The sequence below is a fragment of the Bos indicus genome, chromosome 28, assembly GCF_029378745.1.
Source record: "Bos indicus isolate NIAB-ARS_2022 breed Sahiwal x Tharparkar chromosome 28, NIAB-ARS_B.indTharparkar_mat_pri_1.0, whole genome shotgun sequence".
Taxonomy (NCBI): domain Eukaryota; kingdom Metazoa; phylum Chordata; class Mammalia; order Artiodactyla; family Bovidae; genus Bos; species Bos indicus.
The window spans coordinates 25,893,936-25,920,612 of NC_091787.1; the positions used below are offsets into that span (position 1 = coordinate 25,893,936).

Sequence of the window (26,677 nt, forward strand, 5' to 3'; positions counted from 1 at the left end):
ACATACCATTTATTTATTTATTTATTTATTTCTCCCCAACTGGAACATGAGCTCCCCCATAGCTGAGACTTTTGTGTTCGGTTGGTTAACTGCTGCTGCTGCTGCTAAGTTACTTCAGTCGTGTCCGACTCTGTGCGACCCCATAAACGGTAGCCCACCAGGCTCCGCCGTCCCTGGAATTCTCCAGGCAAGAACACTGGAGTGGGTTGCCATTTCCTTCTCCAGTGTATGAAAGTGAAAAGTGAAAGTGAAGTCGCTCAGTTGTGTCCAACTGGTAGCAACCCCATGCTCTATAGCCTACCAGGCTCCTCCGTCCATGGGATTTTCCAGGCAAGAGTACTGGCGTGGGGTGCCATTGCCTTCTCCGTAGCTGGGCCCAACTCCCCATCCTGTACCCCATTCCTTTTTTTTTTTTTTTAATGTGGAGCATTTTTAAAGTCTTTATTAAATTTGTTACAGTATTGCTTCTGTCTTATGTTTTGGTTTTTTTGGCCAACAGGCATATGGGATCTTATCTCCTCAACCAGGGCTCGAGCCCACACCCCCACACCCCCTGCAGTGGAAGGTGAAGTCTTAACCACTGGACCACCAGGGAAGCCCTCCGCACCCTGTTCTTAACAGCTGCTCCCAGAGTGTGCTCCAGGAATCCTTGGTGGGTGGAGCCTTTTCAGGGGATCTGTGAAGTCAAAATCATTTTCGTGGTAATACTAGGATGCTATTTGCTTTCCTGCTGTCATCCTCTCAGGATTGGGGGAATTTCAAGGACATATGATGGTGATGTGGCAGCAAATTGAGTGAGGAGCAGCTTCAAGAATCTACCAGCTCTTCTCATCAGCCAGATATTTACATTTGCAAAAATGTAAAGCCCATGCCACCCTTCCTCTCGCAATTTTTTGGGAAAATTTTTAACAAAAAATATGCTATTTATGTTAACATGTAAATCTATTATTGTTATTTCTAAATTAGTTAATAAATATTTCAAATAGGTCTTTTAATTTCTTATATAGTAAATGATCGATAGATATAATCCCCCAAAACAGAAACTCTAGGGTCCTCAGAAATTTTTAAGAGTAAAAATGAATCCTAAGACCAAAAACTTGGAGAATCACTGGTCTACACAACCTGTCAGTAAAGAGAGATCAAAGAAATGAATGAACTTTTTGGTTTAGGCTGAGAGACTTTGCCATGGTGGTCTGACTCCTGAGCTCTTCCCTGGCCTCCTCCATCTCCTGTCTGCCTCTTCTCAGTTCTAACTATGCTGACCTGCTTTCCTCGTGGCACCTTCATGGGCATCTAAAATTCCTTATCCATTTCAGAAATTCTTGCTTGTCCATTACATTCATCAAATGGAACTCAGTTCACACTCACCTCCCCCAGGAGACCTTCCTTGATCTCACTGGTATTACCCTTGATTTAGTGTTTCCTCCTATCCAGCTCTTCTGCACACTCAGTTACCTCTCCCTCAGTGTTCCCCATTTCTGTTGCATTTGTTGGTATACAGATATGTCTTACCAGACTGAGCTTCTTGAGGGCAGAAACTAGATCTTACCTTTTTATGTCCAGTGCCTGGGACATACTAGGCACTTTCTAAAATATGTGTTGAATCAGTGAGTGATGCCTTGGAATTCAGAATTGGGACTCCCTTTCTTCTGATTTACCCTTGGACCAAAGTGCCTCTAAAGGGGGCATGGTTTCTGGCATCTGATTTGAGCCTTGAAATGTCAGAGTGACAGCAGTACTTCATCTTCACTCAGAAGAAACATTTATTGAGCACCTACTGGGTGCTGGGAACCTTTGCATGGTATCTTGTTTCAGGGGCACTGTGGTTCATTAGGCCATTGGGAACTGGCTTGGGCTCTAATCACTTTTCATATGGCTTCTGTGGAGATAACATGGTCTGGGAGCTAAGCTAAACTTCCTGTGGACTTCTGGGACTAATGCATTTGCATTATATATGCAGACTGTGAGGTTGTTGACGTCAAAGATGGTGTGGTAGGTGTGTTGCTGGGTCCTGCTACCACACCATGTATACAGTAGGTAGTAAATAGCTGGAATAATTTGTTCAATGGGCATAGTTAGTACTGGAAATAACAGTACAATGAGGGCTTCCCATTGGTGGTTTCATAGGTGATCATAAGTGGAGAGAGATCTCTATAGCTGGAGTGATCCAGGAAGTCTTCCCAGGGGAAGAGTCTTTGAGATGAACTTTGGAGGATGAGTGTTAGCCCCTTTCATTTTTGTTATTTCCAAAAACAGCTGGTCTCCTTTCCGTGGCTGCTGTGGGAGGCAGTGCCGGAGTCGTATGCCTTGATCAGGCTGGAGTGGGAAGGATATCTCTGTTCCCTGTAGGACCTACTCATGCAGAAGTGTGGCATCTCCTGGCCAGGTGGGAAAGCAAGGGCGGACCCATGCAGAAGGACTCAGTAGCGGAAAAGACTTTGGACCACCATGGTCTGCCGATGGCTGGGGTTCTTGCGAGGGCTGTCTGGGCATGGGTTTCCTGGAGCAATGAAGGGATCCTAGGGCTTGTGGCCAAACATCTCCCTTTTTGAGCAGGGAAATTGAGGCCCAGAGAGGGGAAGGACTTGCCCAAGGTCACATGGGATTAGTGACAGAATTGGGATTAAAGTTCAGGGCTCCCCTCTCATCCCCCTCCCCCACCCTCAGCGCTCCTTGTAATGTATGATGCTGCCTCTTTTTCCCTTTGACCTCTTTGGAGTCATAAGCCTTTGGAGTGAGGGACCTTTGGGTCCCCAGGGGTAAATCCTGTGCTGTCTCAGGGAAGAATGGGGATGCCTGGCCCAGTTCCTGGTGGGCAGGTGTGGATTCTGGGACCTGAACTGGAGGCCATTGTTGAGGACAAAGTCCACTTGTCACCTCTGTGAGCCTGTGGCTGCTTTTATTTTTTTTTTTTTTTCCATTGGGTAGAACCATTTTTAGTGCGTATTCATGTATTTAATTAGCATTTACCGCAGCTCAGTTTTTCTTATGCATTCTGCTATGTACAGAATTTGGGACCTGGGAAGCTGCCAGTAAAAATCAGTAAAGCACACTGCCTTAAGGATTGACAAGTTGAGGATGGGGGAGTATAGAGAAACAATCATGTGAATAATAAATGATAATACACAGAAGAATCAGAAGTAGTCCTCAAAGGTAAAAATGACATAATAATACATGCTGATGTTAGCTTTCAGTTCAGTTCAGTTCAGTCTCTCAGTCGTGTCTGACTGTTTGCAATGAATCGCAATTGCCCATCATTAGCCAAGGAGTTGCCTCTGTGCAGTGGGTGTTAGGTCATTTCCCCAGCATCCATTCCCTTCTCCATTATCTCATATTTAATGTACAGTTTATAGGCAGATAAATACTTTCCAGGATTTGTAATCTCTTCTCTATGCTACAGCGATTGGTCCATTTGAGCAGGTCTGAGCCAATTAGTAATTCCTCTGCTTCAGGCATTGGTTTAGGAATGGAGTTGTTATTCGCATCTGGACAATGGGACCTGAGGGGTTTCCTAGAATGTCTGGAAATGTCTGAGTAAAGGGGAGACTTGGGCCCTCTTACTCACTCCTGCCAGCGGCCTGCAGCTATGAGCGAGGAGCCTGTGCCATCTGGGACAGAGGACAAAGGAATGGGAACCAGCAGTGGTTTGGCACAGAATGTACTCCTGAGTGTACTCCAGCAGGAGGCACTGTGCCTGGGCTGAGACCTGGGGAGATAATCACCCAGGTGCCATGGTAATACAGCGCCGGGAGGTGGGGTGTGACTTTCCTGGTGCTGACCTGTGGACAGTGGAGAGGAGGGGATCCAGAGAGGGCAGGGAAAAGAAAAACCAGGGAGAAGTGTCTGTTGGGTAGAGGTGACGTGTTCTTGGCTCTCCTTTGCCCCTTGGCTGTTTCTGTTTTCAGATTAACCAGATAAGTCTTGTTAGTATTATTTTTAAATGGAGGTTCCTCTGGGAAATCTGCTCTTATTCACTGTAATGAATTAGGGTTACCTGCCTCAGGTCTTGATAACATAAGACACCTATCTTTCTGAGCACCTCGATTCTCTTTTTAATGCGAGTTTTCAGGACTGTAAGTCATTTTATCCTGAAGCTTCAGAGTACTCTGGAGTGGGATCATTAGCTTCTTCTTTGGGTTTGTAGGCATCTAAAGCAATAGCATTTCTCAGATTCATTCCTCCGGTAGATCTGGCGGCTGGTCCCTGTGTTGGTGGAACGTCCAGTAGTGTGAAGTCAAACTCCTGTACAGGCTCAGCTCCAATGGACCTGCTCTCATTTCCCAGGAGGAAGACACTGCCAGGCCTCTTGTTTCAGAATATTTTCCCTAGCTGTTTGTTATACCATTCCCCATCTGCCTGCCCCTGAACGCTTCTCAAAGAGAGTCCGGCCTCCATCAGATCTTAACTTCCAGTGCTTCATTTGTTTGTGATTAGACATTCCACTCTGCTCCTGCTGGGTTGAGTAGTTGGGGCTTGCAAACCTCCCAGTGTAGCTCTTTCACAGCCTGGAATGTGCTGCATGCTTGTAGGAGTCTTTTTATTATTATTATTATAGGAATGTGGAAGATCATTTAGAGAGAGAAAGTGACAAGGCAGACCTCCAAAAAAACTTCACAATACAGAGAACAGATATGTGTGTGGGTCTTTTATCTTTTTATTCTAATTTTTATTTTATATCAGAGTACAGTTGATTTACAGTGTTAGGTTAGTTTCAGGTGTACAGCAAAGTGATTCAGTGATATTCATTCTTTTTCAGATTCTTTTCCATTATAAGTCATTTAAGAATATTGACTAGAGTTCCCTGTGCTATAGTGGGTCCATGTTGATTATCTGTTTTACATATAGTAATGTGTATATGCAGGCTTCCCACAGACGCTTCTGGTAAAGAACCTTCCTGCCAATGCAGGAGACGTGAGAGACATAGGTTCGATTCCTGGGTCAGGAAGGTCCCCTGGAGGAGGGCATGGCAGCCCACTCCAGTGTCCAGATTCTCCAGTGCCTGGAGAATCCCATGGACAGAGGAGCCTGGTGGGCTGCGATCCATAGAGTTGCAAAGAGTTGGACATGACTGAAGTAATTTAGCACGTGCACACATGCACAAATGTGTGTATGTTAATCCCAGACTCCTAATTTATCATGCAGGACTGGGTGTTTGTAACTGTTGGTGACAGGAGGGAGGCAAAACAGGGTGTTATGTCCACTTTGCTTCTTAGAGAGAAGGCCATGTTTCCCACCCTGGGCCGAGCTGGAGAGAGAGGCAGGCCTGGGTAATACTTCAGGAAGTTTCTCCCCGAATCTGTCTAGACAGCTATGGGAAAGCTTGAGGGCGGTGGAGACCACTGTTGTTAGAGAGGTCATAATAAAGATGATATAAATAAAGAAGGAATAAACCATGCCTATGGGCAGGAAAACCTGGTAAAGGTGTCGATTTTCTCCGAAGGGATCTATAGATTCAATGTGATTCCAGTCAAACCTCAGGAGATGTTTTTCAAGGAAGTTGATAAGATGATTCTAATACATACGCAAGAGTCAAGGTCTAAGAATATCCAGGACGCTTCCGAAGAAGGCAGGAAGGAGGGGCGTGGGCTTGCAGATGCCACAGTGATATTATAAAACTGTAGTCACTACGGAAGGGAGGTTTGTTTAGAGACAGACTGACTGATGGGAGAGACTGGGAGCCAGAAAGAGACCTAGGCATGTGTAGAACCTCAGTGTAAGACAGCAGAGTTGTAGCAGATCCATGGGGACAGGAGGACTAGTTAGTAAGTGGTACCTGTAACATTCTAAACAAAAGCAGATTGTCAGAAAATGTCATGGACCAAGGGTTGCAGTTAAGCAAGTTCTCTGCATGGATGTCAAGTTTTGTTTTGTTTTGTTTTGTGTTTTAAGAAGAAGTTCAGGGTCAAGGCAGAGTTGACAGCAGAGTATCGGTGACAAAGACCAGGGGCCGGCTCTTTTGCTGGCAGTAGCAGTCTGCTGCTGCTTCCTCCAGGGCTGGCTTTGCCTTGGGCTTGAGAGGAACCCTATTCCTCCCGCACAGACTGCCTGAATTTAGCACTGGGGCCTGGTCAATGGCACCAAGTCCAGGGCCCCAGAGCTTAGAATACTGCCCTGTCATTCTGGAGGTGGGTCTGGCACCCTCCTGGGAGACAGAATGAGCCCTAGATCAGTTTGGGTTGGGAGCTCTGGATCTGGTCTGTCCTGCTTTTTGTAGTGCAAAGAGAAGTGGGGTGGCAGGAGCTGAGCTTTCTTGGGGAAAGTGAGAGAAGAGATTGCTTTCTCTTGGATGCAAGTCAGTGAATATAAACTTCCTAGTGGTAGGATGATTAGGGCACATGACTCTTAGATAAGGATAGTCTCTACATCAGAAAGGAGCAAGGCAGGAATGTTAAGGGGCAGCATCCAAAGAGAACTGCTCTGGAGCTGTGCTGTCCAGCACAGTGACCACCAGCTACCCCTGTCACATCTAAACTGTCTTAAATGAAGTAAAATGAAAAACCTGGGCTTTGCTGGTGACTCAGTGGTAAAGAATCTGCCTGCCAATGCAGGAGACACAGGTTTAGTCCCTGGGTTGGGAAGATCTCCTGGAGAAGGAAATGGCAATCCACTCCAGTATTCTTGCCTGAAAAATCTCATGAACGGAGGAGGCTGGGAGGTCACAAAAGAGCTGGACATGACTTAGCAACTAAACAATAACAACAAAATGAAAAATTCAGCCTTCCGGGCACACAAGCCATGTTTCAAGAGCTTGCTAGTTCCATATGGCTAGTGACTAACCACACTGGATGTTACCATCATCATAGAAGATTCTTTTGGGAGCACTGCTCTGCTACCGGCACCTTTGTATTTTGCAGAGACATTTGGGACCCATTCTCTCCCAGATCAAAGTGAAAGGCCCGTCTGGTAGATTTAGTGGCAGGCAGACAAGTTTTGGCTGTGCATGCTGACTCCGCCGCTTAGAAGCTCTGTGTCACTTAACCTCACTGAGTCTGGTCTTTAAATGCAATTAGCTGTTTTTTAGACGTGCCAGGGTATGTGACAGTCAGGGAGATGCTGGTATGGCACTTTGCAGGATGCTGGTGCCGTGTAATCACTCTGTACATGGCAGCGGGCATTACTATTTTACAAGTGAAAAGTGAGGCTCAGAGAGGCAAAGTGACATGGCCAAGCCGCTAAACTAATGAATAAAGGCCCAGAATGCCAACTCCCATCTCCTATCTCACCTCCATCCAGCCCCAGTCTGTGCAGGAGAGATGCTGGTAGAATGTGCTGAGCAGGAGCACACTCCTGCAGGGTGGGCTTGGCCCTGGACCAGGCAGGATCAGTCTGGGACCAAAGGGCTGGTGGGTATGAGGTCCAGGGCTTCCTGGCTGGATACAGGGGCTCTGCTAGCCCCACCTTATTTAAAATCTCTCTCAGGCCTTGGAGTTTATTCTTTTAAGCTCAAACCTAAGAAAAGTGCTTTGTTTGGGCCATATAGAGCCTTGCAGCCTTTGCGTGCCCCTTAGGTGGCTCCAATGTGGAGCAGTTATTGGAGGCTTCAAGAAAACACTGGCTCCTCCAGGAAGCTCATCCTGATTTTCTGACATTTCCTTTCGCCCCCTTAGTTTTGTTCAAATTCCCAGAGTCTTCCCCATGGGAGAGATTCAGCATGCCTCCCCTAGATCTGAGGTTCTTCCTCTTTTGGTGTGTGCCAGGAACATTTCAGTTGGAGGATAATGATAGTAAAGGTTGACTCTTTTCTCCATCCCCAGTTCAGAGATCCCTGAATCCCATCCATCAGACCATAGAGATCATTTCAAGACTCTCAACCTGTCTTCCCCCAGACTTAGCCCATGAATAGTCTTGTGACCCCTTGTGACCCTCAGGGTCTGGGACACAATAGGTGCCTGGCATGTGCCTTTGGGGGTAAAGATGGGCCTTGTGGGTCCCCTCTGAGTGCAGACCTGCCCCGGCTGGGGGTGAGCCAGCCGGAACCAGATGCTTCCTGAAGGAGGAGGCAGTGCAGGTGCTGGAAGGCCTCACATGCTTGCCAGCAGCAGCACGAAGCTGGGCCTCAGCTTGCAGAGGAGGAAGACGGTTCCCAGGCTGCAGGGCTCAGAGGGGACTTCAGGCCTGGTTCACAGTGGGCAACAGGCTCCCATGCAGCCTTTTGAAGATGCCACGTGACTTGTGGCAAAATCTGGGGCTCTTAGCCTGGCCCATGGACTGCCAGCAGCATGTTCTTTCCTTCTCTGGCCCCAAATGGGCATGGCCGTGTGCCCCTCACCCCCAGCCAAGTTTAGCTGAAGCTGTCCTGCTTGACAAATGGGCCATTTGCTTCCTGTGCTGGAGCTGAGTGGCTGGGTGCCCAAAGAGAGACTATAATTAGCAGAGAAAAGGGGATGGGATTGCACACTAGCATTGACAGTTAATTTTATACTCACAGGGAAACATAAACTGATGTTCTCGGAGATGTAAATATCATTTGGAAATCATGAAGTTCCTGGGAAGGGTATGTCAGCCTCTCCCCATGCCTGCTGCTCCTGGAACCCTTGAAGAAGGAGCCTAGATCTGCTTGTGCTGTGTCTGGCGCCACCTCAGGGGCTACCCGGTGGCTTCTGGAAGGACTGAGGTGGCAGCACCCCTGGCTGGACCGGGAGAGATGAGCCTGTGATGGCTCAGCACACAGTGGTGCCGGAGTCCAGAGGTTTGGGTCTGCATTTGCTGCGGTAGCTTTCTATGGCTTTAGTGGTCTGGAAATGTTACAAGGCTGACTCGCAAGGAAAATGTGATCTTTTGTAACAGGAGGGAGATCAGACCAAAGAAAGTTTTGTTTCCTGCCAGGAAGGCCGTTCTGGAGTGGGTCCTGGGGCTCTGGGGAGCTTATAAAAATAGAAGAAGCCACTGACTGCTTTTACAAAGAAGGCTGGGGTCAATTCTGCTCAGAATGCAGGCCTACAACAGCTTGGTGTTTTGGGGATGGTTTCCAAAGCAGAGTACCTGAACCCAGAAGCATAGCATCAGATGGGAAGCAGGGAGGGCGGGCAGCCTAGGATGGTGGTTAGATGTCCATCCTGCCCAAGAAGAGCTTTTATATCTAAACAAACAAACAAAAAAACTGAAACACGTAAGTCTCAAAAGTATGTGGAATCAATCCTGAAAATATTAAGGTGTTATCTTGTTGGTTCAGTGACAACATGCAAATTACAATTTTCACCAAGATAGAGGATGAAACACCACTTCTGTTGCCCGAAGCACACTGCGTCCTTGCATATTGATTGCACGCCCTGCCGGGGCTCTGATCATGTGGGGTTCTTCTTTAACTGTCAACCCTGGCTCTAGGGCTGAAGGATCTCTGGGGTTCTGTGTCTGGTTCAGGGTTAGAGTTGAGTAATTCCTTGTAGGTGCACTAATAAGGAAGGGGAGGATTTGGCTCTCTAAAACTGCTTGCCCTTGTTCTCAGAGGACCCGCAGAGCTTAGGCTGGCCTTGAACAATGATTTCACCATGTCCTGGGTTTTGGAGCATGAACTGACCAAATAACTTTGGTTAATATTTTTCTATCAAAAGTAGATTTTATTTCTTGTGGTCCTCATTTTTGTATAGAGGGCCTTGTGTGTGTGTGTCCTAACTTTTTAAATTTAAATTTAAAACTTTACCCAACTGAGTGATTTGGATGACATCATTTCACTCATGGTTTTCCCGACATGGCCAAGTTCACAGCCAAGTTCGTCAATGCCTTTAGCACCTCTTGGCCTGTGTGTGCTGGGAAGGCATTCCTTTTAGACCTGGGGAGTAGGTATCAGTAATCCCAGATTATCCTTTCAAACTAAGGGGAATGGCACTTAGCAGTGACAGAGCAGAGCCCTGGACTGGAGGGGATGGCTTCCCAGTAACCCTCTGTTACCCAATGTTTCCAAATAAGCTTGGTCTGTTTGACTTTTGGCATCCTTGCCACTTGCAGAGTTTAGGGGAAGCAAGCACTTCCCTTTACCCAGAACAGTCTTGGCGCTCTTTAGAAGGCCGTTGAGGAGATCTACTCTGAGGGCACATTGTATAATAGCCATTTTAAGGTGGAGGTAGACCAGGAGTAACTGGAGGAGCCACCACCTCCTTGGTGTTCAGGATGTTGACTCTAGGGTAGCTGTGCTCATGGCATATCTTGTCTATGTCTTGTCTGTATTATCCCTCATTTCCTTTACTTAGACCTTTACTGACAGCACCATGGCTTCTGACTCCTCCCCCACACTGCCTCCCTCTCTGTAGAGAGGTCCAGTGTATCTGCTCTTGGGAATGTGTGGCCTGGAATGCCAGAATCACTGGACAGACAGAATGCTAGGTAGACAGCGTTGAACTCAAACCCAAGCGGGGATCTATTGGGAAGCCTGGCTTGCATCTGTCCAACAGACATTGATTGTAAATGCCTGTTGTGCTTCCTGAATGTCAGGGCTGTTCTGGTGCTGGGGATGCCTTAAACAGTTGAAAAATTCCTCCTAGCATGGAGCTTATGTTCTTGTGGGGAAGACAAACAGTTAAAAAAGAAAACAAAAAATGTAGAATGTTTAATACTTGTCAGTGCAAAGGAAAAATAAATCAGGAAATTGGGATTGAGAGTTTCAGGGAGAGAATTTTCTGTGTTTAAACAAGAGGACCCCAAAGGCCTCACTGAGCAGGTGAGAAGTGAGCAAAGATGAGAAGGAGGTGAGGGAGGGAGCCATAGTGCCATTTGGAGATCAGGAGAAAGAGCATTCCAGGCAGTGGGAACAGCCTGTGCAAAGGCCCTGAGCTGGCAGACTCCGTGTGTTTGGCCGGCAGTGAGGGGCCCAGTGGAGTTAAAGCAGAGTGAGGAAGTGGAGGGGAGTGAGAAGTGAGCTCAGACAGGCTGTCTGGACTGTGATGGGCTTGTGGCTTTTACTCTCAGGGCACAGGGAACCAGCTTGTCCTGATTAGATCTTGCTTGGTCACTCTGGTAGGAAGAACAGGCTGAAGGGGGCCAGTTAGAACACTATTGTGAATCTCAGGGTGATGGGGCAATGCAGTCCCAGACATGTCTGAGAGTTTGGGGTGACATCCGCCGATAGGGCTCCCTGAAGATTTAGTATGAGACTTTTCCAGCTGAGAGCAGGAAGGGGTCCTCCAAGAACTTTTTTGCCTCATTTTTCCTGATGGGGAGTTACAGTGGTCACCTTTCCACTGTTAGGAAAATTGATGATGAGGAATTTGACTTAAAAATCTCTTCAAAATCTCTCCTGCTCCAACTTTCAGTTTTCCTGATGATCATTCTGAAGATAAATCCCGCGTGTATGGTGCTGAGTGCAATGCCCGTCCCCCTGAGCAGGTCTGAAATTTCCTTCAGTGTTCTGCCTGTGTAATACACACCCCAGGGCCGCATGCTTTCAGGCTCATAGTGTTTCCACTGTCCTTACCTCACTAAAGCCCTGCAAAAACCCTTGGGTGAACAGGGCAGAAATGATAGTCTTCATACCCATTTTTCAGATGAGAACACAGACTCGTGTGGTCCAGTGCTCGTCCAAAGCCCAGGGTTAGCAAGTGGCAGAGCTGGGGCTGCGGCCCAGGTTCTCTGATCCTCTAGCCAGTGGCATTTCCCCTGACTCACCAGTACTTCCCACCAAAGCAGCATTTCCAAATAGGGTCTGTGTTAATTTACTAGGGCTGCCATAATAGAGTACCACAGACTGGGCAGCTTAAGCAACAGAGGTTTATTGCCTCTCAGTTCTGGAGGCTGGATGTCCAAGATGAAGGTGTGGGCAGAGTTGGTTTTCTCTGAGCCCCTCTCTGGCTTTGCCAATGTCTGTCTTCTCTATGCATTTTAACAAGGTCTTCTCTCTGTGTGTCCGTGTCCTAATCTCCTCTTAGAAGGACAACATTCATAGTGGATTCAACCTGAGTTGTAAGACCTCATTTTAACTTCATTACCTCTTTTAAGCCTCAGTTTCCGAGTACAGTCCCATTCTGAGGTTCTGGGGGTTAGGACTTCAGCTTGTGAATTTTGGGAACACAGTTCAGCCCATAACAGGTGGCTGCACATCCGGTGACCTGGGGTGACCCCTCCAACGGCAGGCACCAGAACCCTCCCTTGAATCCTTTGTAGGAGAATCAAGCAACTGCAGTCCTTCTCCTCTCTCACTCCTTGTTTTCTTGCTGCAGTTGATCGGGGGCCTGGTCCTGTCTGTGGGGATCTATGCAGAGGTCGAGAGGCAGAAATACAAAACCCTGGAAAGCGCCTTTCTGGCCCCAGCCATCATCCTCATCCTCCTGGGGGTCGTCATGTTCATCGTGTCCTTCATCGGCGTCCTGGCTTCCCTCCGCGACAACCTGTGTCTCCTCCAAGCGGTGAGTCAGCCCCAGGCACCCATCAACTGGTGGTACTTGGGGTGTGATCCTTGGTGTCCCTGGGAGAGCTGGGAGACCACCCCTGAGCCCTCGGGCAGCCCAGTTAATCAGTCCTTGCCTCAAACCAGCTCGACTGGAGGGTTTCATGGGTCAGCCTGTCCATATTGGCCCAAGAGGGCTCAGCCTCCTCCACTTCTGCTTAGAAAGGCTGATTCAAAGACTGTTCTTAAACCCCATGTTGGTCTGGACTGTCTGTTGGAAGTGGGAGAAGGTACTCTCAGATGAGAGCAAGCAAAACCAAGAAAAGTTGTTGGTGGTGAGTCATTAGCTCATGTAACCAGCAAGCCCACCCTAGGTCCAGGGGTTTAGCTGATGCCCTTGGGCTGTCTCTCTTGCTGCCTCCCAGAGGATGCCAGGTGCTGTCCTCAGGTTCAATTTGCGATGGTCACCAGCAGCCTTAGGCCAACAGTCCTTATAGCTCAGGGTCCTGGGAGTCTTTGCTGGTAACTCTGGCCAAAATCCTAGGACTTTGATGGGACTGCTTGGCCAAGTGCCTGCCCTGGAGTCAGGGGTGGGGTCAGCCTCTCTGCCCCCTTACTGTGGGGTGAGGGATGGCTTCTCAACACAGGGGGTGCCAGATAGGATATCTATTTACTGTGCACCCACATGTGTGTTTGACCTCATAGTTCCCCTTACCCGGGAAGCCCCTAAAAGCCCCTATGAGTGTGGTCTCAGTGATGTTCCCTGAGGCTGAAAGTTGTTGACATTAGTTTGGACAATGCTTGTTTCTGTGCTAAAGAGTGATACATGTACTCAGCCTGAGATGTCCCCTCATCTGCCCTTGGGGTCTGGGAAGTCACTTTGCAGGGGCTTTGCTGGCAGAGCTGGAAACGCTGCTCTAACCTGCCTGTCAAGACAGGCCTGTCCCCTCTGGGTCAGCCAGAGGAGGACCAGTGGCTGCTCAAGGTGTGGGGTTGGGGGAGGGGATTGTGTTTTTTCACCCAGACCCCACTGAGGACTTCTGGGACAAACCTCGATGACAGTCTGGCTGGGACAGCTGAGTCACTCTTCCTGATCACAGGCTCCAGCGCCGGGCTTTCCCGGGAATGTCTGTCCACATCCTGTGTCCTCACAGGAGGAAGGGGTGAAGGCCCAGGAGCCCTTAAGAGCTCTGAGAAGATGATTTCCTTACTGTGCTTGACCTTGGAGCGGATGGCATTCCCCTTCCACTCCCGGTGACTCACTGAGCTTTGTTTTTCAGTTCATGTACATCCTTGGGATTTGCCTCATAATTGAGCTCATTGGTGGCGTGGTGGCCTTGATCTTCCGGAACCAGGTGGGCCTCTGGCACATTTATCAGTCCCGTGTATGCTGAGCACCCGCTCTATGTGCGCCCTGGGTTGCAAACTGGGAGTGCAGCGGAGAGTGGGCCGGATAATCCCTCCTGTGTCTATTGGGCTGAGGAGACAGGCACTGAACAGGTAGACCAGAAAACAAGAGAACAAAACAGGCTGATGGCAGAGCGCCTGGGGTGGAGGTGGGGAGGACGCTGATGAAAAGGAGCCAACCTGCTGAGGCTCAGGGGTCCAGGCAGAGGGAACCACTGAGGCAGAAGGGAGCTTGGTAGGTTTGTGCACAGTGTGGAGGCTGCTTGGCTGAAGGTGAGGGATGGGAAGTGGATAGAAGGTGAAGCTGGAAGGACTGGCCAGGGCAGATCATGTAAGGCCTTGGAATTTTTTTAAAAGGCAGTGGGAGCCTGTGGAGAGTTTTATGCTGGGAAGCGATGTGATCTGATTCACATTTTACTTGTTGCTTAATGGAGAGTGGACAGTAGGGAAACTCGCTGTGTGTGAGCCTTAACCACAGGCATGTCTTAGCCTTGGGATCCAAGGGTCTTCTTCCTGTTTCATGAGTCCCAGGAGAGGGGAGGGGAGATTCCCATCATATTGATGGAGTCACTGAGGCACAGAGAGGTTAAGAAGCCCTCCTAAGAGTACATAGCAAGAGGGAGGCAGCTCAGGGATGCTTTCCAATTTCTTTTCATTTCTTTTTTCCTCCGCTGCCCCAGCTTTACTGAGGAATAATTGACAAATAAAATTATGTTTAAACTCTACAATGTGATGATTTGATATATGCATGCATTGTGAAAGGATTGCCATAATCAAGTTAATAATACATCCATCACCTTGAATAGTTAACTTTGGGGGAGGGGGTAAGATCTTAATCTTTAAGATCTATTCTCTAAGCAGATTGCAAATATATAATACTGTATTATTAACTATAGTCACCATACTGTTCATTAGATCCTCAGAACTTATTCATCTTGTAACTGAAAATTTATACCATTGACCAACATCTTCCTGTTTCCCCCACCTCCTGTCCCCTGACAACCACTTTTCTGCTCTCTGGTTCTGTGAGTTTGACTCTTTTTTAGATTTCAAATATAAGTGGCCCCATATAGGAAGTGTTTGTCTTTCTGTCTCTGACTTATTTCTCTTAGCATAATACCCTCAAGATTTACCCATGTTGTTCTAAGTGGCAGGTTTTCCTTATTTTTTATGGATGAATAATATTCCATTATATATATACATCCTGTATACACAAACAATGGAATATCTGTATCTATCTCACATCTTGATCCATTCATCTGGCAAACAGACCGGTTGTTTCCATATCTTGGCAATTGTGAGTAATGTTGGGATGAACGTGAGAGCTCTTTTCATGGCAGATGACTCTTTGAGATAGTAATTTCATTTCCCACGAGTGGGATTGTACCACATATGGTAGTTCTATTTTTAATTTTTTGAGAAAGCATCATACAGTTTTCCATAGTGATTGTACCAATTTTACACTCCCAGCAACAGTGCACAAAGGTGCCCTTTTCACCTCACCCACATTTATCTCCTGTTTTTTGATAATAGACATTCTAATAGGAGTGAGATTATATCTCATTGTGGCTTTAGTTTGCATTTCCCTGATGTTTAGAGATGTTGAGCATTTTTTCATATATCTGTTGGTCATTTGTATGTCTTCTTTGAAAAACTATTCAGGTCCTCTGCCCATTTTTTAATCGAATTACAGCTGAACAACATGGATTTGAACAGTGTATATCCACTTATACACAGATATTTTTCAATAAATATAGTACCTGTATTTTCATTTTACAGATCTTTAAATCAACTAAGTGTGAGAAATGTGTTCAGTTTACAGAACTTTAAATTAACTAAGTGTAAGAAAAGTTTATGTTCAGTTAGAGATCACAATAAGTGGAGTCAAAAGGACTAGGGTTTGAGTCCTGATTGTATTTAAACTGTTTTAGCTTCCTGCCCTTCAGTGAGTTATTTATCAGTTCCTTTGTTTAGAGGCAGAGATAGCAGTATGCAGATGCTCAACTGTATTGGGGGTTGGCATCCCAATCCCTGCATTGTTCAAAGGTCAACTGTATTTTTTTTGCTATTTTGCAACTGTAGGGGTTCCATATATATTTTGGGTATTAACCCCTTTTCAGATATATTGTTTACAATTATTTTCTCCCAATTCATAGTTCACCTTTTTACTTTTTACATGGTTTACTTTTTAGCAGAAATGCTTTAGTTTAACATAGTCCCACTTATTTTATTTTATTTTTTTGCTATGGGCAACATTGCCTATATATTTGATGTCAGATCCAAGAAATCATCGCCAAGACCAATGTCAAGGAGTTTTTTCCTATATTTCCTTTAGGAGTTAGTTCTACTACTTGAGGTCTTCTGCCACATTTAAGTCTTTAACTCATTTTGAGTTGGTTTTTGTCTATGATATAAGGATCCAATTTCATTCTTTAGCATGTGGATTTCCAGTTTTCTCAACACTATTTATTAAAGAGAGTCAGCATCTTTGTTGGGAATTAGTTGACCATATATGTTGGGTTTATTTCCAGACTCCCTTTTCTGTTCCATTGATCTATGTGTCTATTTATATGTTAGAACCATACTGTTTTGGTAACCATAACTTCGTAATATTGAAATCATGGAATGTGATACCTTCAGCTTGACTCTTCTTATTCAAGATTGCTTTGGCTACTAGGGTTTGTTGTGATTCCATATGAATTTGAGCATTTTTTTTTCTGTATCTCTGAAAGATGCCATCTGAATTTTACAGGGGGATTGCGCTGAATCTATAGATTGCCCTGACCCATTGGTTGTCTTCCCAATTCAGTTTTGCCTCTTGTTCCTCCCTTTTCCTCTTTTCTGCTCTTCAGACCATCTGCTCTGGGCTGGCAGATCCAGGGTACTGGTTCATTTTTCAGCAGCGTTGAGGAGAGAGAGATGTTTATTCCATTTGCCCATGGGGATGCCTTTCTGTGCAGCCAGCAGGGCTCCTGGCTGCGCACAACTTTCCAGAGTTATGAGTTAGTACTTTACTAACTAGAGCCCAAGTCCAGGCCACGGTCAGCAGCATCAGTGTTTTAATAAACAATCTCCTAAGTGAATAGTGGTTCTCGTTTACAGGGTGCTTTCACAAAGATTGATGACTTATTTTCCTTGCCTGTAGCTCAACAGGGGCCGTGACACCACTCCTTTCCAGGGAGGCGCTAAGTAAAGGTGAAACCTCCAGGGACCTTTAGTCCTCACAGCTGAGGATGCCATGGGCTTGAGGTCAGGGCTGAGAGCTTACATTATCCCCAGACACGGAGGGCACCACAGGCTGAAGTGTGTTCCTTCTCCTTGGGTATTGTGTCCCCCCATGGAACTATGTCAGTCCAGGAAGGACCCTCATCGTCAGGGCTCTCAGCTCTTTGGAGGCTTATGATGGGCTGTGCTCTCATATGACAGTGATACATAATTCAAAAACTTAAAAATGAGATACAAAACTGTAAGTGTAGGGACTTCCCTGCAGTCCAATGGTTAAGACTCTGCTCCCAATGCAGGGGATATGGGTTCAATCCCTGGTTGAAGAACTAAGATCCCACATACTGCGCAGCATGGCCTAAAAGAAAAAGAGAGAAAGAAAGAAGAAAAAAAAAAAAAAGCCCTGTAAGTGCAGTAAGATCTCCACAATGAAAAAAAAAATAGGCCTGGAAAAATCTGGAAGGAAATAGAAATATTAACATATTAACTCATATTTTCCCTGAGGGATGGGACTAGGGTGATTTTTATTTCCTCCTAAAATTTATATTTTTTTTCCCTAGCTCCCAAATTTTCTTTTTCATTTTTTATAATCAAGAAGAAAAATACCATATAAAGAAAAATAATGTCCCTGCCAACAGTAATGCCATGTGATTTCGTAAAATAAGAAATGGGCCAATGGCGAGGATAGGGAAGGAGGAGCCTGGCCATTGATGGTGGGGAAAGAGATGAGGCACAGTCAAGGTCGGGTTCCAGGTGAATTCCCAATTCTAGTTTTTCTTCCCCAAGAGGAGAAGACAGATTTCTCTGAGTCACAGTGTAACAAGTTCAGTCTCCAGCCCCCCAGGCTACCTCTTAACTCTAAGAATCCACTTGTAGTGACAGATGAGGACAAATCATCAGGCTGATGACTACACACAGGGCTCTCAGGAAGGTACAACCATGGTGACCTCCAGGCAGTGAAAGAGAAACAACTCCCGGGTGTGAGGCAGAAATTCTCTATCAGTTGCTGACCCTGGGCACAGTTTCTGCTGCTAGGCATGACCCAGGAGTTGGACTGAAGCAGCTTCTCTGCTTATGTAGGGTGGAGTGGCTGTGTGATGGGGAACTTGGTGCAGAGCTGGTGGCCCCAAGGATCCGGGCATTAAAAGCAGAAGTGCAGCAGCCTGAACCCAGCAGTGGGTGGAGAACCTGGATGACTTCCACAGGTGTCTGGGTCTCACTGCTCTTTATTTTTTTTAATTAATTTATGTTTTGGCCATGCAGGGCTTGCCTGGTGGCTGAGTTGGTAAAGAATCTGCCTGCAATACAGGAGACCCAGGAAGATCCTGGAGAAAGGAATGGCTACTCACTCCAATATTCTTGGCAGGATAATTCCATGGATGGTGGAGCCTGGCAGGCTACAGTCCATGGGGTCACAAAGAGTCAGACACAACTGAGCGACTAACACTTTGACTTTGGGCTTCTCTGTGGCTCAGATGGTAAAGAATCTGCCTGCAGTGCAGGAGACTTGGGTTCGATCCCTGGGTTGGGAAGATCCCCTAGAGGAGGAAATGGCAACCCACTCTAGTATTCTTGCCTGGATCTTACTTCCCTGACTAGGGATTGAACTCGCATCAGGGAAGCATGGAGTCTTAAGCACTGGATAGCCATGGAAATCCCCAGGTCTCTTGTTCTTGACCTGACATCACCCCAGCTTGCTCTGAGCCTCCCTGAAGGAATATTGGGGTGTTGGAGGTGCGCAGCTCCTGCCCATGTGTTCCCAGCGAGGCAGTGCTGAGCAGGGACACCCAGAAGACACTGGGCTGTGGCTGGTGTGTCTGTACCCATCCCTGGCCTCCTTCCCTCTACCTCCTGGACAAGTGGAGGAGTGACCTCTTTTCTGGCCTTGATTGGATGGTGCCGTGGTCACACCCAACATCAGCCAAGGAACAATGGGCAGCACCCAACCTGTTTATCTTGGCACTGTCACCAGCTGGCTCTCGGCGTGACTGTGAGGTTGGAGCAAGGAGAAAGGAGACAGCATGGCCTGCTTGTCTGGCACCTGAGCATATGTATCCTTCCCACCTGGAGCAAGTAGAGAAAGTTCTACACTAATGTGGACGGACTCCTGCAGCTGGTGCATCCCACTGTGGACAGCCGTTTGGAAGGGAGAGCTGGGCTCCAAACACCTGGGAAACCAAAGCATTACCTCCCCCACCATGGGGATTAATCCTGCGACTTCCAGCCAGGTGTGATAGGCTTCCCTGGTGGCTCATCTGCTCATGGTGGCTCGTGGTGAAGCATCTGCTTGCCACGGAGAAGACCTGGGTTTGCTCCCTGAGTTGGGAAGATTTCCTGGAAAAGGAAATGGCAACCCACTCCAGTATTCTTGCCTGGAAAACCCCAAGGACAGAGGAGTTCATGGGGTTGCAAAGAGTCAGACACAACTGAGGGGCTAACACACAGTCCAGCCAGGTCTGAGGAAGGGACTGGCAGATATTCCTGAGAACCTTGCAGTGTTCACACCTCTTTCTTTCTCACTCTTTGGGTTCCTCTCAACCCTTGGTTGTCTGATAGGGCCCATCTCAGGGCTGGAGCAGAGGCTGGGGTCTGGAGGCAACAAGGATGAGTCTTTACCTTCTGGGGGATGCTGAGGGGAGCCCAGAGATGCTGGCTTAGCCCAGGCACTGAGGGAGGAAGGAAGTCCGAGCCTGAGCACCCGCCTCTGCGTTGTGAGAGCTGAGCTGGCGAGGGTTCCCGCTGAGCTGCCGGCTACTGGGCCTCCCCAGAGTGGGCCCCAGAAGCTAACGTGAATCGATGGAGCCCGGCTGGCAGCATGCAGGAAACTAGGCAGCTCCGTCCCCAGAGGCCTGGTGGGAGGCTCCAGCTGCTGGCTCTTCCACTCCTCCTTTTCTGCTCCTCATCCTCCCATCCTGGGGAGCTGCCACCCATTCCCCGCCCCGCTCCAAAGCCTTATTTATTTGTTCTTCAGGCTTATAAAAGGCTTTATTGATGCGTCATTCATATACCATACAATTCGGGTTTCCCAGGTGGCTCTAGTGGTAAAGAATCCACCTGCCAATGCGGGAGACCCAAGAGATGAGGGTTCGATCCCTCGGTTAGAAAGATCCCCTGGAGGAGGAAATGACAACCCACTCCAGTATTCTTCCCTGGAGAATCCCACGGACAGAGGAGCCTGGTGAGCTACAGTCCATGGTGTCGCCAAGAGTTGGACACGACTGAGCGACTGAGCATGAACACCATTCAGTTCACTCATTAGAAGTGTTCATTCATACATGACCTGTTGATTTTAGAACATTTCCGTGGCTTTGAGAAAAAATCCGCCACCCCTGAGCTAGCCTCCTCGTTCATCAACAAACTGTCCGAGTGCCTCCACTGAGGGGAGTGATGCAGGGGCTTTGGGTATCTTTAAAACTAGATTGAAAGACAGACCTAGAAAGGGCAGTGCTCTGTGGCTCGAGTCTGGTAGCTTGAACAATGTGCTGTGAAAATCGCATGGTTTTGATGACCGCTTACTCTTTGTTTTATTTAGCCCGGGCCACATGCCTCTGAGGTCACGCCAGCCATTCATGAAAGGTGGTTTTCAGGTCCTCACTGGAGCTGCCCCACTGCATGACCTGGTTTAGAGCCGGGTGGGGGTGGCCCTGGGTGCGTTGGCCTCTGAGACAGCAGAGGAAGCTAAAATTTGCTTTTCCCTGCCGAGCTCCCACAGGACACGTCCTCTGAGTGGCTCCCCCAGTCCCTCAGAACATTGTGGAACATAGCAGCGCACTTTACAGTTGATTATAGTTAATTAATGAACCATACAACCCCCACCCCTGCAGGAACCACCCAAACATTCTACACGTCTCCCTGGTGTGGACACATCCACACACACACACAGACGTGGTGCCAAGGGCAGCACGCATGTGTAAGAGCCAGCACAAGCCAGAGAGCTCCCTGGTGGGAACGGGGGCAGCTGCCGCCCGTGGAGTCTGGGACCATCTGTTCTTCCTGTCCGTCCAGAGAGGCCTCCAGTGGGGCCTCCCTCCCCCGCAGGGTCCAGCTCAGCTAACCAGATGGAAGGCCTGATTTGCACAAACAAGGCCTCTTTCGGAGTCCGCGCCTTTGGAAAATACCCAGAGACTGAGACGGTTTGGGGAGAGAGGTCAGGGCTGCTCACCAGAGAGCGGGGGAGAGCTTTTCCCCGTGGGGCTGCCGGGCATCCGCTCTGCTGCTTGATCTTCCTCCCCGCCCTGGGCCTCCTGCCCTCATCCCACCCTGGCCCCTAACCGCATGTGACCCCGTGGGAGGGCTGAGGGGTGACCCAGCAGAGGGACTATGAGGTGGCCAGTGGGCTGGGATAGGAGGGCCAGGACGGCCTGCAGTGCCTTGAGACTGAAGGGAAGCCACCTCACCCGCCATGAGTGTGGCCCTTGACATATCCCTGACTTTGGACATCACCCCCTGCCAAGAGCCCCTTACAGCATGCCATGTAATCCTGTGAGCTCATTCCCTGGGTGACAGACTGATCCAGCCTGGTGTCCTGTTTCTTAGACACCCCCAACTATTCCCCAGCTGGCTGGCCTTTCCCTTCATCATCACCCCAGGGAACAGGCACCCAAGACTGGAAAGGCTGCAGGACCTGGGGACCTCTGGGAAGGGTGGACCTGAGAACCAGGCAGGTCCCTGCTCTGCCCAGGTCGGGTGGCCAGCAAACAGCTCTTCCCCTGAGCCCCTGCCCCAGGATCCAGAGCCAGACCTGGGCAGGGCGGATGGCCTGTTACAGGGGAAGAGGTCTGGCCTGGTGCCTCCCGAGGCTGGCGTGATCCTGAGCGATGTCTGCTCCTGAGCGGTGATTATCATCAACAGAGGGTTTTCCTTCTGACCACGGAGACTGGTTTCCTTGAGCCAGTCTGCTTTGTCACCTTGGCTTTGAGCAGTGTGTGAATGTCAGGAAGGAGGTGGCTATCACATCCTTGTTTCTCTCTCCCTGATACTGGAGATAGTTTGGGGAGATGGCCCTGAACTCAACCTTGGGTTCTTGGCTTCTTAAAGTATATCAGGATGCGATTTTGACTCTTGATTCCAGCATCTCTCTGCCAGTGATCATGGGGTGACCTTAGACAAGTCACATTACCTCTTGGGGCTGCAGGGAGTTTGGGAGGGGTCCCAGATCCAGGAGTGGCTCTTGGACAAGACTTAGGGTCTTGATTTCTTTTGGGATTAGCCATTTTCCACTGATGACATGATCGGTATGAAGTGGTACTACCTCCTGGAAAAAGAGAAAAATCTATCATAATAATACATAATAATGCTATGTGTCTGGCATCGTGCTAAGCGCTTTCGTTGCTCTAGTTTGTTTGAGTCTCAAATTCCTCTGAGGCAGAGGATCCCCACTCCCACCCTGTAGGGGAGGAAAAGTGTCAGTCACTCAGTCGGGTCCAACTATTTGGAAGCCTGTGGACTGTAGCCTGCCAGGCTCCTCTGTCCATGGAATTCTCCAGGCAAGAATACTGGAGTGAGTTTCCATTCCCTTCTCCAGGGGATCTTCCTGATCCAGGGTTCAAACCCAGATTTCTTGGATTGTAGGCATATCCTTTACCGTCTGAACCACTGGAGGTCCAGAAGTTAATTGATATTCCTGAGGCAGGTGTGGGTGCAAAGACTGTTCTTGACTATGAGGCGTGACAGCCCCTCGCACCTTAGTCTTTGATCTTTGGCGCTGGAAGGTGTCTTAAAGACAGGCTTGCATGACTGATTCACAAGTGGGGAGCTGAGAGTGGAAGAGTAGGGTGGGGCCTGCAGTCCTAGGGTGGGGCCTGGAACTCAGGACCCTCTTGTCCCCAAGAACCCTGAGGGCGCCTCCCCCGGGAATCGTCTGGCTCCAGAGCTGAGAATGAGCCCTTTGTGCCAGCACAATCTCTGATGATCCACTGGCCTCCCTGCTCTGAAAGCCCCGATTGTCACTGTGAGTGTGGAGCTGGGCTGCCCACACTCCCGCCCCGTCCCTTCCCGCTGTGGGGCCTTTTGTGCTCCTGGATCTCGGCACAACAGCCGGGCTGTTGATCCCGAAGGCCCAGCGTGACTGGGAGAGGGTGGCCGGCCAGCACCCTTCCCAGTGGGGATTGTCCCGGTCCGAGAGGGAGGTGGGCCCTGTCATCTGGGCCAGAGCACTGCAGTGACAGAGAGAGGCCCGAGGGAAGTCAGGACACCTGGTTTCCAATCCTGGCTGGGCCCCTAACCAAAGCCGACACCTGCTTGGTGACCTGGGAAGAGTCAATCTCCCTCTCTGGGCCTTTTCATCTGTAAAAGAAGAGCTTATATAGGAAAGAAGTGTGGAGAGGGGGCTGGAGGGCAAAGGGAAGGTTCCGGTGCAGGCCTGTCTTTGGCTACAGTAGAAGGAGCATCTGGGCAGCCAAGCCCCAGCCCTGGCCTGGCTCCTTCAGAACGGTGTCCCCCAAGCAGGGCCTCACCCTCATGGGGCCTGGGTTGCCTGATCTGTAAAGGAAGGGGGTGCACCATTCCTGCCTCTGATGGGCACTGGGGACATGGAGAGGGTGCTGGTGCAGGAAGGTTGTGGGTGGGAACGGAGGTGCTCTGTGCAGGTCGTTGGGGGAGGCTCCCTGGGCAGGTGGGCTCTCTGGTTCAATCCTGACTTCTGGGAAATCTTGGGTTGGACCCTGGGGTCGTGCACTCTTCCTCCTTTATAATTTCTCTGTCTACATAGACCATCGACTTTCTGAATGACAATATTCGAAGAGGAATTGAGAACTACTATGATGATCTGGACTTCAAAAACATCATGGATTTTGTTCAGAAGGAGGTGAGTCAGGTGCTTGGGGTCAGAAATTTGCCTCCCACGTCCTTTGCTCTGCCCATCCTCCTCTGCCCCCAACTTGGGACCCTGCTCAAGAGGGTGGGGGTGAGGGGTCAGGTGGCTGGCCAAGTTCGGAGTTGAGGGTGGGCCATGGACAGCCGCCAAGGGAGGGGATGCCAGGGCATGCCTGGTCCAGCATATACTTGCCCTGCCCATTCCTTTCCAGCTACACAAACCCTCCCCTTCTGAAAAAAAGAAAAGAAAAAAAGGTCAGAGGGAGCTACAAACCACGTGGCAGAGTCTCAGGGTGCCTCTTGTCAGTGGGCAAAGAATCTTCTTTGAGGTGGGAATGACCTCCAAGCCACCCAATTCAAAGTTCCCTCTGCCGAGACCGTTCAGGGACGGGGAGCTCCCTCCCTTGCCAAATCAAGGACAGCCCTGGTGGGGAGAGAGCTCTTCTCCGGTTCCATTTAACCCTACACAGGAAACAGAACACGTCTTCTCCTTTTCTCCGACGGCACTCCTTTGAACGTGTTGATGGTCATCCCTCCTTCCCACGGTCCACCCAAGTCTGTGGCTGAAGCAGTAATAGCAGTGCCTGCTGCTGCCCTCGGGGGCTTCTACACACCAATCTCACTTAGTCCTGAGCCTCAGGTTCCACACCTGCCCCAGCGGGATACTGATGGTCCCTTCTACTTAGTGTCGCTGTGAGATTTGCCTGGATTTATTTCAGAGGTGGTTAGAGCAGGGCCAGGTATGTGGTGAGACTAAAGCAGTGTCAGCTGGGGTGATCATTGTCTGCCTGTCCTGCTAGGTGAGGATGAGTGGAGGCAGCGCTTCTCGGGACATGACCTTGGGGGCGTCAGCTGACCTGATCCCCGTGATAGCCCTCAGTGGGGGACCAACATCTCTCTGCACCCGGGGCCATCCATAGTGGCCACTCCCTTGGCTCAGGCCTTCTCTGTAGTCATAACAGGTGCAGCCTCTGGGAGGCCCTTCTCTGCCAGGGATGCGTCTGCCAGCTCTGGCCATCGGGTGGGGCAAGATGTTTTTATTGGAACCAACCTTCAGCTGGCTTGCGAATTTCATTTCTCCCAGGGTGGAATGGCGGGATGACTCATGCTCACTGGGCACCTGCTTCAGGCCAGGTCCTATGCTGTGTGCTTCATGCTTTGCTTGTCTTTGTACTTCTCAGCTCAGCTGTGCAAAGATAGCATTGCTCTTCCTGCTTTACAGTTGACCTCTGAGGCCCAGAGAGGCTGATTGACTTGCCCAGAGCCACAGAGCATGGAGTGGTGGTATGAGGATTTGAATGCTGGCCTGTCAGATGGCAAAATAAATACTCTTTGCATTGAACCCCACAGAGGCACTTCCTGGACCCCTAGACTGATGGCCTGAAAGGCTCTGTGGAGACTCTGGAAGGGCATCTTCTTTGTTTCTACTAGAACCTCTGACCATATCATTCCCCTGGTTAAACCCTCCAGGAACTTCCTGTCACTAAGGATACTATCCCCGTTCCCTGCTTATTCTGGCTGACAAAGCTTTCATGGTCTGACCTCAACCCCTCTACTCTTGCTTACTCTGCTCCAGTTTTTACGCCTGCTGCTGAAATATCAATACAACTAACTCATCTCCGTGCGAGGTCTTGGCATGTCTTGACTGTTTTTTTCCTGTTCATATTTCCAATTAAATGAGATCTCCTCAGGCCTTTCCCGACCTCCCGCCTCCTTGCCCCGTTTGCCGTATCCCTGGTACCCAGCACTGCCTCACACCTTTTTCACGTGGTGGCTAACCCTCTCCATCTCCCTCAGGGCTGTGGCGCTTTCCCTCCCCCTTGGTTTTCGCGCACACAGAGCAATGCCCAGCACACAGCAGCGGCCCAGTGAAGTAACTGCTTCCCCCAGGCGTTGGCATCTGTACAGGGGGACATGCAGGGCAGAGCTCAGCCAAGGGGAAAATGACGCCAGCTGTGCCATCACTTCAGTCCTGAGCCCTGGCCAGGGTGTGTGTGTGTGCCCCTTTGCTAAGGGTGGGGCAGGCAGAGTTGGGTGGGTGAGGTTCAGGGGCCCCATTGTGGGGCTCCCCTGGAATCCTAGTCTCTGGGACTTTAAAGGCCAGGTCCTGGGGTGGAGCATCTGCACTGGGGATGTGAAGATGGAGTCCGGTTGGCAAGGAAGTGCTTTTCCTCCAGTGTTTAGTCACCACCCACTATCCCACCAAAAGGCTACCCAGCCTTGGCTTGCATGCCTCCCCAGTGACGGGGTGCTCACTACCTCCTGGGCCACCATTCTGCTTTTGTTGAGCTCTGACCTGTAACGATGCCTCACATGCTCCCCATAATGCCCCCTACCTGTGTGACCCGCATCATAAATCACATCGTCCCCTGGCTGGGCCGCTCCCTGCTGTCGTCCTGGGGGCCTTGGTGGTGACAGCAGCTCTCTTCCCCACTTGCTTCCTCCTTCAGTTTAAGTGCTGTGGCGGGGAAGACTACCGAGATTGGAGCAAAAACCAGTACCACGACTGCAGAGCCCCCGGACCCCTGGCCTGTGGGGTGCCCTACACCTGCTGCTTCAGAAACACGGTATCCACTGCTCCGGGGGCCTCCTGGCTGGTCAAACGCTTCTCTCACCTTTCAGGACAGGGGCGGTGGGGCTGGATAGGGGGGTAGGCAGGAGGTGGTGGTCCTTGCCAAGGCGAGGCTTCCTGAGCCTCAAGGGCTACTGAATGGGGTGAATCTGGGGGTAGAGGATGGGGAAGACTGGTCTTATTAGCAACGGCTGTTGATATCTATTGAGCACTTACCACGTGTGGCCTGCTCTGGGTTCTTTAGTTGTTTTGACTCGTTAAGTCCTTTCAACAACCCACTATACAGATGAGAAAACTGAGGCACCAAAAGGTGAGGTTCTTGGCTCAAGGTTGATAGAGCTAGGATG

The 26,677-nt window shown here is 49.3% G+C and overlaps 1 protein-coding gene across 4 annotated transcripts in view; it reads left to right on the forward strand.

Annotated features, from left to right (window-relative positions):
- TSPAN15 (tetraspanin 15) overlaps positions 1–26,677 on the forward strand; it is a 53,751-nt gene that overhangs the window by 18,690 nt on the left and 8,384 nt on the right. For 2 of the 4 annotated variants that reach the window (XM_070781826.1, XM_070781827.1), the window contains exons 2-6: positions 12,150–12,335; positions 13,597–13,671; positions 23,655–23,750; positions 23,971–24,087; positions 26,209–26,325. In XM_070781826.1, the coding sequence (XP_070637927.1) occupies positions 12,150–12,335; positions 13,597–13,671; positions 23,655–23,750; positions 23,971–24,087; positions 26,209–26,325 (591 nt within the window). Of the gene's footprint in view, positions 1–499; positions 653–12,149; positions 12,336–13,596; positions 13,672–23,654; positions 23,751–23,970; positions 24,088–26,208; positions 26,326–26,677 lie in introns of all 4 variants that reach the window. The other 2 variants (XM_070781828.1, XM_019954169.2) reach the window with 2 other exon arrangements.